Source organism: Delphinus delphis, chromosome 11 (genome assembly GCF_949987515.2).
Source record: "Delphinus delphis chromosome 11, mDelDel1.2, whole genome shotgun sequence".
Taxonomy (NCBI): Eukaryota; Metazoa; Chordata; class Mammalia; order Artiodactyla; family Delphinidae; genus Delphinus; species Delphinus delphis.
The window spans coordinates 24,663,069-24,674,740 of record NC_082693.1 but is presented as its reverse complement, the minus strand read 5'-3'; the positions used below and the strand labels follow the sequence as shown (position 1 = coordinate 24,674,740).

The window sequence follows — 11,672 nt, the reverse complement described above, 5'->3', positions numbered from 1 at the left end:
GACAAGATTTAAAATGGTGGTTTTTAGAGAACAGGCCATCACAAGTTAGAGTTTTTCAAATTGCATTCTTTTCAAAGGTAAAAGAAAAGTCAAACAGTTGGGGCAGATAATGTAATGGAGAGAAGGAGAAATACTGATAAAACTACTTTTCATTCAAGCTTATGTGGAATGGTATTTTGCAGATAATAACAAGTGTCATTGTTTAAGATATACAGTTTATCACTGAGCCATTAAATTAACTGATTAATATAGGTAACAAACATGCTTTGAAAGGTTTTTGAATTCAGAAGATTCCAAATAATGAATGGTCGTCTCCGTATTTCTCATTTCTTTTCTTCAGATATTATTTCCAATGAAGGTAGACTAGGAAAAGGAATTTTAATTAGAATTAAAATTTTAGCTGTTTTAGACTGAATGTCGGTTCTGTGAATCTGCTTGTCAGAAAGTTCAATTAAGTTTCAGGGTTTTTTTTTTAATAGGAAAAATATTGATTTAGAATTATTTTCTTTCAGTTAGGATTATGACAGTTAAGTATCTTTAAGAAGGCTTTTAAAAATTATTCTCGTACTTATATATGATTTTTAATTGTTTCTGTGTTTTCCAAATACCATATTAAAATTTTAATGGAATTAATCTGTCCCATTAAAACTGACTATAAAAGGAATTTCTTTGAAGCAAAATCCTACTTTGCCATTGATTTCCATTTTAAAAGTTAAGAAAGGTTTCCACCTGAAACTCCTCAAATAGGGTCAGATTTGGGGCAATCAAAGTATTAAGATTCTGACCAGCCCTTTGTATGATGAATGATGAAGTATACTTGCATGTTAGGATTTATTAGGAGTTTTTGACCTCACCAAGTGTTTCTTTTCCATTGCAGAGAACACTGTACTGGCCTATCATGTAGCCTTGGTGTGTGCCTGGGGTGCCTCCAGTAGGATACCCAACTTTATTACTCAATCCTCTTTATTAGGGCATTCATAATATCTATATATATATTCCATCCTAAATATTTTTAAGAGTTGAGATCTCAAATTATGTGAAATGTGTTTTTTTTAAAACTGTTTGCATATATTGGCCTATAAAAGGAGATGAAACGTTTAGGTGAATAATTCTCTGCTACAGTATTTGTACACCTCAGACTACCTCCTGGTAAAAGCTTAACTCAATATGAGAAGTACAAAATTATTTCTAATTCTCAACTTAGGTGATTAATACTACACTTTTCTCGTATACATTTGATGATATAAAGCACTGAATTTTTATAATAAATAATTTACTAATGCAGACAAAGTTTACAGTCTTTAATACTAACTAATTTTGGAATTCATAAAGGAATGACTAAGATCTCCTAAGTTTTTAATGGTATAAGTAGACATATGTTATGCATTGTCTTTTTATGTCTTAGGTTAGTAATTCAAGTAACAAAATAAATTTATATGCAACCCCCTTGCTTCAAAATTTAAAATTTTGAATCTTAAACTTCAGTTCGAGATGCATAATTTTGAATGTTCAAAAATTACTTAAACATGACTCTTAGGATCTTTAAAAATCTCATCATGCCCTTTAACCTAGTACTTAAGTTCCTCCCTTTCTATTTGGAGCTGTAGCAAACCTTCAAAGTGAGTCACTTTTTGTCAGCACTATCCAAATAGATCACTATTTGTTCACTACCTTATGGTATGATGTCTGGAGTAATATCCAAGTAATTTCTTTATTGTAGTTCCCCCCCAGCCCTTTTGAAATATTTTAGTGACAGTATCACTTATCATTATTTTAAGAGTAGGAAACAAACTGCCTTGGATTTTTTGGTTTTCTTGTAGTTTTTTTATTGTGTTGTTTTAAGAGAAAAAAACCATAAAAGACTCATTTAGTGTCTCAATCCTGAACATTTGGACTCTAAATAAAATAAATTGTACAACTTCTTTGTCCCTTTACGATCATGTACCCCCAAATAAGGCTCAGTTCCTCGTATTTTTCTTTTTCCTTCTAGGAAAACTACAGCAATCTTTATCACTCAGTTACATTTCCTTTGCTTCAGATGGAGCTAAATTGTTGTATGAGATTGGATTCATTCTGTATTTTTCGTGTTATGAATGGACGAGTGATGAAAATTGAGCAGTTGACTCAAGTTTATAAAGCTGTAAGCAGATTATAATCAGCAAAACATTTAATAGTTTTGTTTCAGCAACTCCAAGTTGTACTGGATATTTATCAAAAGAAATTAGATGAACAATTCTTCCAAACATCGTAACTCATTTATGCTATTTGTGTAATGATTTTAAGGTAAAACTCAGAATGAGAAGGTGTGGGGGGAAGGTGTACATTGATGAAAGCTACATACTAAAGCAGACCTTCAGCAACACGGCATATAATTATGTAATGAATATTTTGTAAATTCTGTTTCCAAGCAACTATGCAAGTCAATTTGGTGATTTCTTGTATTATACTTACCTTTAATTTCTTTAAGATATTTTTCTAGGATTGATGAAAGTTCCCCAACCCCACATCTCCCCAACCGATTCACAGTTCCAGCTTGGAACTGCTATTTCAAATAAAGTAGGGACACACATAAAATGTTCACCTGTGTGTTAAGAGAGCTGTTTCTAGCTATTAAAACTCAATTTCAGTTACATATCCTTTGTCATAATTGTATCTACACCTCACAGGGCATTCCTGTCTTTCAAGCCAGTTACATCCCTAAAACCAGCAATTTCTATTTTTATTTTGTAATTAAAAAATATATTTTAGTTTATTTATTTTTGGCTGCCTTGGGTCTTCGTTGCTGCACGCGGGCTTTCTCTAGTTGCAGTGAGCAGGGGCTACTCTTCGTTGCAGTGTGAGGGCTTCTCATTGCGGTGGCTTCTCGTTGCAGAGCACGGGTTCTAGGCGCCTGGGCTTCAGTAGTTGTGGCTCGCGGGCTCTGGAGTGCAGGCTCAGTAGTTGTGGCACACGGGCTTAGTTGCTTCGTGGCATGTGGGATCTTCCCGGACCAGGGCTTGAACGCATGTCCCCTGCATTGGCAGGTGGATTCTTAACCACTGCGCCACCAAGGAAGCCCTATTTTGTAATTTTTAAAAATATTTTTTAAAAGTAATTTAGGCAGTGAGCATTTTTCCATATCTCTCTGTGGGCACATGGGACAGTCATTACTTTTTACTCTAGGCAATTGCTTATGTTCCTAGAATATAATTATTAGATTTGCAGTTACAGAGAAAAATAGCTGTGGAAATTTGCATGTGATTCACATGAACTTTAAAAATTATTGATGTTTTTGGAAGCTTTAGGCTGACGTACTTTGTTATGTTCACTGTGAGATAACACACTATTTGGGTATTAGTCCCTTCTCAGATCAGTCTATTTACCTTGAGATTCTAAATCAGTTTATTAAAGTGAGCTGTTAACTGGAGATGACGTTAGGTTAGTATAAAATGTGAGAAATGTTTTTCTGATTTGTGTGCTCATCTGCCTCAACTTTTTCTAGTATTAATTGCCTCAGGTGGTGACTGTCTTCAACTCTGTTATGTTTGTTACTGTAGCATATATCTTATGGGTGCAGAATATAGGGATTACCAAAACTTCTTTTTAAACATAAGCTTTTCTTTGTCCTCACTGTCCCCTTCTTCCCAAAAGTAGAAGGTTCTTTCTCCTTGGAGTGTATATATTAGGCGCTCAAATTAGTTTCACTTGGTCTTGATGTAAAATAACTAGAGATTTTCTTTCATGCAGATACCTACTTTTACTGCTTAATCATCACAAGCTGCTTAATCATCACAAGAGAACTTTATTCATGTCATTTCTCTAATGTCACGGGTAGAACATGCTTCAACATGTAAATGTAACCCTATTAATGGTGTCTGAAAAAAATGAAGCGTTATGGGTATGTGTTAATTTATATTCAACTGGTAGTTTATTTAGATTATATCATTTTTCTAGGGAGGAGGTGGGAGATCAACTGCAGTAGTCAAACACTAGAAGAGAGGAAACCATTTTTTAATTCAAATTTTCATTTAATCAAGTCAAAATGTGAATACTTGATCAGTGGAATTTATTGAATTGGTGAAACATAAAATAATCAAAAGATAGTAAATTCTTAGAACTATTATGTTTTGTCCAATTTCATTGAATTGTATCTTGATTTCATTTTTATCATTATCTACAGTTTGTATCTTAATCAATGTAACTCAAACATGTCATACAGACATCTCAAACTGAAGATATCCAGGTACTTTGTTTCAGAACTGGCTTGTCTGCCCTGGGAAGTAGTTCCCAGAACTTAGATGAGATTGGGAAAGACACTGCCCAGAAGCATCCCCACCAAATGCCCTTTACGAGGTTCAGAAAAATCTCAAGTAATATTGGGCTAGAAGTCATCCTCATGGCCCTAGTATACTTCGGCCACCTAGTGTGCCTTTCTGAGTATTAACCAGTTATCTCAGAAAGTGAGCATAAATATAACTGTCGTTAACATCTTATGCTCATGTAATTTTCAAGTAGTTGTGATTCTTTTTAGTTGCTTAGGCCCCAGGTACTGTATTTGAATCATAATCCATGTTTTTAACACGAGATGCTGCAATCCAACGTGCACTCATCTCTCAAATATGAGGAAAGTTGGAATAACAGTTATATTAATATAGGATCTTGAGATTCGTTTTTTACTCATTTGCATTATACATAAAATATTTCTAAACAAAACAACACCTGTTCTCTAAACTTAGAGTCACTTAATGAAGTCTGTCCTCTTCTGCTGCACATTCTACAGGTAACACTCTGCAACTGGAGTGATGAAGATACTAGCAAATCCTGGTGAAAGAGTAAACTTCCCCACTTACAGAAAAAGCTAAAACTAGCATTTAAAATTTTATTTGAAATTTTGCTTTCCTCAATGGCAAAGATCAGGGGAATGGGTTTTTACATGATTCTAGCCTAGGACCTTCCTCTAACATTAGTCACTCTAATCTCTAATCGAGGCCTGAGCAATATAAACTTAAATATAAAGGATTTGGAGACTTCAGTGAAGAAGAGGGAAACCCTTAGGAGGTTATCAGGAAAACTGGTGATTCAAAAGATTTAGAAATAATAGAGGTCAAATTCAAATTACGGGAACTAATTTTTACTTAAAAGCATAATAAACAGTCCCAATGAAAATACGCTTGAGCTTTCACTTTATACATAATTATTTACACCTCTTGGTTTTTTTTAGGTTTCAGAAGTGGGCATAGTTAAGGAAAATGTTAAATGTGAACCCACTTTTCTAATTCCCCCCAGCCCTCAACCAGGACTCCATGGTATAATACAAAAGAAAGCAGAAACCTCGGTGGAGAATTATTTCTCTAACAGCATTTGTGAAGATGTTGAGACCATCCTTCCTCTACTTGCCTTGATTTTAAACCTTTATACTAAGTACACTAGAATGGTTCAAAGGTTAGAACTGCCTTTCTTTAGCATAGCTCAGCTTCTACCATGTATTCTTCCATGTTTATTGAGTTGAAATTAGTCCTCTCAAGGAGGAAAAAGCTAACTATGGGAAGATGGGTGTACTTTGGTGTTTTATATTCAAGAGCATAGAATAGAGTGTTAGGAAACAATGTTTTCCTAACATATGTATGATTATAGGCTAGGATATGACTTTCCTTCTCTCACTGAAATAAAAATGTATAGTTAAGAAATAAGGATGAATACATGACAGCACATTTGACAGGTAATGACTTGGACATATTTGTTACTACCTAATCTTGAGAACCACAGTTGCTGTTTTAGAGGTATCTGAGAGGTTCCAAACAAAAGGAGATCGCCAAATGTTCTCAGACCTTGAGTGTGCTGGACGCCCTAAAGTAGGAGAGGAATTTGTAACAAAAGCTCACGATGAAGAACCACACATTCCGAGCCACCTGAGATCTTGCAATGAGAAGGCGCCAGGCGATGAGGAAGAGGGCGGTATTAAAGAGGTAGTGAATATTTCGGAGCCTGGAAACAGACATATATAACCAAAGTCAAAACAGTACCAAATACCCAACTATGTTATTTGAAGCATAAATGTATCTTTTCCTGGCTATGACCAGCAAATAACTAAGTGCTCAGGTATGTGGCACTACCTGATGGCCTTTTGATTTTGATATCTCTCATTTCCACCACATGCCTTCTGAGTAATCATTTCTATAGTATTCCCCTGACTAGTTTCCCTTTCTCATACCTGCTTTAACCTGTCTTATAATCATGGCTAACATAATCTTTCTTAAATATACTTTGATCATATTACTATATATCAAAAACCTTCCCTGGTTCTTGTTCACTAGAGGGTAAGTTCTAAAGTTCTTGCTATGCAACGTTCCTCTCAGTTTGCAATTACTTTTCCCATACTTATCATCTCTGCATTAAAAACCCTTCGCTTCTACCAGAATTATGTCAGATTACTATAATTCTTTGTCCCTTAGGGATTAATTATTGAAAGAAATTTCAGGCAGTCAAAGGTCTTGAAGAGTGGTTAACTGGTTCGCCCATGTTAAATAGCACAATCAGGTTTCCTGCCTGTTGGGTATTCTTTCTCTATACCACATTATGACAGGATGTTGGTAGAAGAAACAAACTTGGGTTCATATCTGGCTCCTGCACTTACCATGTGCGACTTGCCCACTTACCTTCTTTGAGCGTAAATAGCTCTTTGATAAAAGTGGGATAACAGAAATAATACCTGCCTCACAGGGATGTGGTAAAGTCTAAATGAAACAGTATATTACAGGGTATATAGTACAAAGGCTCAAAAAAAAATTAATTCCTCTCCTTCCCCACTCATATTTCATGTCTGGTATAAAATCAGGTACACATGGTAAGTGCTCAGTAAATATTAACTGACCGATTATATTTACCTTTTTAAGTGTTGCTTTGCTTCTGGGATCCCAGCCATATCCTCTTTCAATAAGTACTTCTTAACTCCTAAAACATAATTTTCAATGTATTCCAACCAATTCAACTGGCGCACATCGAAGTTGAATACCTGAAAGGCAAGAAGAGATTATGGATTGTCAGAATTGCACTGCTGGACGATCACTTTGTTCATTTGATGAAGTTTCTTTTACCTAAATGAGGGACATTCAGTTTGGAAGATTTAGGTTGTACCCCTCCAAACGAGATGATTTGAGCTGTTATTTTAAAGGCAGTAACAATATGGATTACCATTTATATATGAATATTTAAACATGGATCAAGCACAAATATTTGACCTTTAGGAAGTCTTGGAAATTTAAAGGAACTGGTATTAGTCTGGTGAAGGTTAATTTCATTTCAAGTAAATAAGGATTAATTATTTTTTTAAAGACAATAAATATGTTAGGGACCAAAACAAATTATATATGTCTTTTTCTTTTCATTATTCTTAAATTTTGGTGTTGTTCCCTTGCCCTAGCACCCTTTCCTGAAATATCACTACTTCATTATGCTGATTAAGGAAAACTTTGGACTTAAGTTTAAACCAAAGGCTTAAATCAAAGCTTTAAGGACTAACTTAGCAGAATTTATATTCTATCTTTGATTTTGAGATGTTATCCGTTATGTTTCTTAGTGTGCCATAAAACGAAGCCCTTCAGAAACATTCAGAGTGGTAAGAACAGCTTTGCTTCTCCTAGAACACTAGTGTATTTTCTTTTCTTAGACAAAGAATGCCATGAAACTATATTTTCTTTTCACTTTGCCACCAGAAATCTTAAGACAAATTTCCTGCTTAATTGCAATGACTTAGTAGGATCTTGTAGACTGCATATGAATGTTCTGTTTTTCCATTCTTACTCTTGATTTCATATTTTAGTACATATTTTTCCTGGTTTGATGTTTTATTTCTGTTTTGTTCTTTTATTACATGTATTTATTGCAAGTTATCCCAAATCTTTGTGAAATAAATTGGAGTATTAACAAAGAAGGCAGATGAAATTAACGAGTTCCAGAGAGTTTCACAGACTTGTCCAAAAGCTGAATTGCTTTCCAAAAGTAATTCTGTATCACTTTGTTTGGATTTGTTTATTTTCCACAGTATCACTAAACGGTACTTATTCATCTATATAAACAGAGGCTTTTATTTTTATGCTATTTCATATTTCTAAGTTAGATTTCAGTGAAACCCTAGTTTGGAATCCTCATTCCATGTGGCAAATGAAACTGAATTCTGAGCCACACCAGAGTTTGGCAATTATATCCAAGTATTCAGGACTATTACCTTTGCTAAGATATTGGAAAGCATATGTTAAATCCACTGCAGTTTTGATTCTGTTTTTCACAAAATTTTTAGTTATTTTAGGTAAAAATATTTGTAAAATGAAACTCTAAGCTTATTACCTTTTGAATTATTTAGATGGGTAAATTCCATGGAGAAAATGCAATAAAGATAAGCCTATTTAACATTTGATGCTAATTTTAAAAATAATTTCTAATAGCCTGAGGGGGTTTAAAAAATAAGCTGGTTTGATCCATGCATTTTAAACACAGGTGCTTAGAAGAATTTTGTCTATACAGGCATGTAAACATTTCTGGAAAAAAAAAAAAAGCTCTATTTCATGTCCATTTTAGAGGTTCACAGCAATGATTTCAGTTAAAATATCCATCTAAATCTCAACTGGTATATTTAACATCGTTTCTGACTGCAAGTAACCCTTAGTTTCCATGGTGGGAAGTAATTTTAGGACTTGGATTTGAATCATGCTCTATGAGGCTGGTATGTACGAGCTAGCAGGTGAGGCTAGCTAGCCATCTAACATTTACTTCTCAGCATGACTTGGTTTCTTCTATATGCATGACTTGGTTTCTTCTACATGCTGGCAAGCACAAGATAAATCAAGAAATTTATCTTTTCTTTCTTTTAAAAAAATTTTAGCGGAAAATGTCAAGAGAGTGAAATCTTTAAAGCTTAATTAAAAACTAAGGATATGCTCAAGGAATAAATGACTGAGAAAATGAAGCTAGGGACATGTACAAAGTACAGAAGATTTCTATATTTGTGAATTTCAGGACATTTGTGACTGCTAAGAAGCTAATATATAGAAATAAATGGCACTGATCCTAAGCAATTAATGTGAAGGTCTATCTTGAGAAATAAACGTCTGAATTGTCAAAGAGAAATCATTATAGGGAGGAAGACTGACAATGCTAGAGAGAGGGCAATGCTGATGCGGGTGGTCTTAGCTGGGCTAGAATGCAGAGGTGGAAGGGTTAGCTTATCTAAAAAGATAAGAAGGAAGGAACTGTAGCTTTGGAGATGCAGAACGATTTTGATTTGACAAGAACAGTGGATGAGAGAGCTCCTGGCCAGTAAAATTATTATTTTTCATTGAAGTCATATGTTTTGGAGGTTAGGGGGGAAAGATAGAGGTACTGAGGATTTGTTGAAAAGTTAACAGCTATGGAAGTCGAACAAAGATTGAAACAAAGTGTATGAGACCTGACTGCAGAACAGCAGTGAGAAGCCAGCCAAAGGCTAAGAACCTAGATCTCTTACCTACATTAAACTTGCTTCCTGCAACTGTGTTGATAGCATTCACTGATTTTCTTAGCCAAAAAAGAAAAAAATCTGTGTGTATAACAAAAACGTCCTTTATTCATCAGCTCTCCAGGTCAAATAATTCTAAATTCTGAATGGGTAAGGTTTTCCTGTTGGTTGTCAGTGCTGTACTCACTCTTTGGTCTTCAGGACTCAGCTTGGACATCAGCATTTCTGTATTGTATGTGCTCCATTCCCAACTCCGGTTGATGAAATACTCCAGCATGGAAAGGGTTCTTAAAAGCCGATTCATGAGTTTTGTCATCCTGAGGTAAAGATCACATAGGAGCGAGTATCAGTGCACCACAGATGGCTGCTTCCCTGCTACTCTATAGGGATATATGACAAATCATGTTTGAAAAAATTATTTCTTCCCACGTTTTCAAATTCCACATTAAAACTCTTATTTTTTCCCCCTTCCATGTTAACACTCTGTCGAATGAAGGGAAGGGGATGAATCTAAAGGTGCTTGTTCTATCAGGCATTTTAATACCACTAAACTTCTTTCCCTCTTTTCTACCATCTCTTTCTCAAGAGTTGCAAATATTTTAAAAGCCTAGCCAGGTATCCATCCCTGATGACATACTGTTCGTTCTTTGAATTCTGAGGTAGACAATAAGAAAACTTATTTCTCTTTTTTATTGTATGTTCTTGGATTTTTTTAAAAAAACTAAATTGATTCGAGGTCTTATTATATAACTTCTAGGCAGAAGTGGTGACTGCATTAGCGTCCGATGAACCAAAAACAGTTATTAACTGTAATGGAGATTTAAGGGGAAAATAGTTTATTTGTTAATAATTTACTCAGGCGTAGTGCTGATATTTTTTAAAAATATTATTTCCACTAATTCCCATAACATCCCTGTTAGGTTGGTATTTATCTGCATTTTTATGTAAAGTAAACTTATGAAAGATTAAGTGGCTGTGATAATATAATGTGTCAAAGCCAAAATTCCAACTCAGTTTTGACGGACTTCAAAAAGCCTCTGTAAACTCACCCCCTGTATCCCATTGCTTGAGATGGATCACATCTTCTAACCCCATGGTCAGGACCTGCTGTTTGAACTTCCCAACTTTATAACAATTTGTAAAAAAACTTTTGTATTCTTTCTTATTTGATCCTCACAGTATGCTTCTGTGAGTTAGTCAGGGTCTATACTGTTTATCTTCATTTTACAGATGGATTAATAGGTTCAAGGTCACATGTCTAATGCTCAAGTCTAGATTTTCTGGTTACAGATCACCTTTGGCCTATAGAACATTCGATTTTTATCTTAATCAGTTAGGCTAATCTTGGTAATAGTTATTACTATAGTTGACCTCATAAAGACTTATGATGCTATTTGGGGAATTTGGTCTTATTTCTGGTCAAATCCTACTGCCCATATCCCTGATGACTCATGAGGTACTTCTCTCATGGTATCATGGGAAATTCTTAGGCAAGGAGGTAGAATCAATACAAGCATCATAATAGGGTTCCATTTACTATTGTTATCTAATATCTTGGCTGTAGACTGAATATTTATATCCTCCCACAATTCATCTGTTGAAACCTATTCCTCCTAATAGTGATAGCATTTGGAGAAGGAGTCTTTGGCAGATGGGTAGTGCCCTTATAAAAGGGGCCCCAGAAAGCTCCTTGGCCCTGCCAGCATGTGAGGACACAGAGAACATGGCTGTCTAGGAACCAGGAAGTGGGCCCTCAGCAGATGCCAGATCTACCAGCATCTTGATTTTAGACTTCTTAGTCTCCAGTACTGTGAGGAAATAAATTTCTATTTTTTGCAGAATCTAAGTTCCCTGACCAGGGATTGAACCTGGGCCATTGCACTGAAAGCCTGGAATCCTAGCTACTAGGCCAACAGGGAACTCCCAAATTTCTACTGTTTATAAGCCACCTAGTCTATGATATTCTGTTATAGCAGCCCAAACAGACTAAGGCAAACTTTATCCATTCTACAACCCTGATGTAATTGATATGATTTCAATAGATTTAATTTTTAAAAAGAATCATTGCACAATGATTATATAGTATATATAAGATATATACATTGTATATAGAATATTGTATATTATATATACAATGGTGTAACATTGTATATACAGGACTATATCAGCATAATAGTATTTTTTTAGAAAGAAAGGATATATT

General features: G+C 34.9%; 1 protein-coding gene across 2 annotated transcripts in view; it reads right to left on the bottom strand.

Annotated features, from left to right (window-relative positions):
- Positions 1-2,314: 2,314 nt before the first annotated feature.
- FAR2 (fatty acyl-CoA reductase 2) overlaps positions 2,315-11,672 on the bottom strand; it is a 137,647-nt gene continuing 128,289 nt past the window's right edge. For both annotated transcript variants that reach the window (XM_060024528.2, XM_060024526.2), the window contains 3 exons: positions 9,657-9,786; positions 6,864-6,991; positions 2,315-5,964 (listed from right to left, as the gene is read on the bottom strand). In XM_060024528.2, the coding sequence (XP_059880511.1) occupies positions 5,802-5,964; positions 6,864-6,991; positions 9,657-9,786 (421 nt within the window). In that variant the 3' untranslated portion in view covers positions 2,315-5,801. The remainder of the gene's footprint in view (positions 5,965-6,863; positions 6,992-9,656; positions 9,787-11,672) is intronic.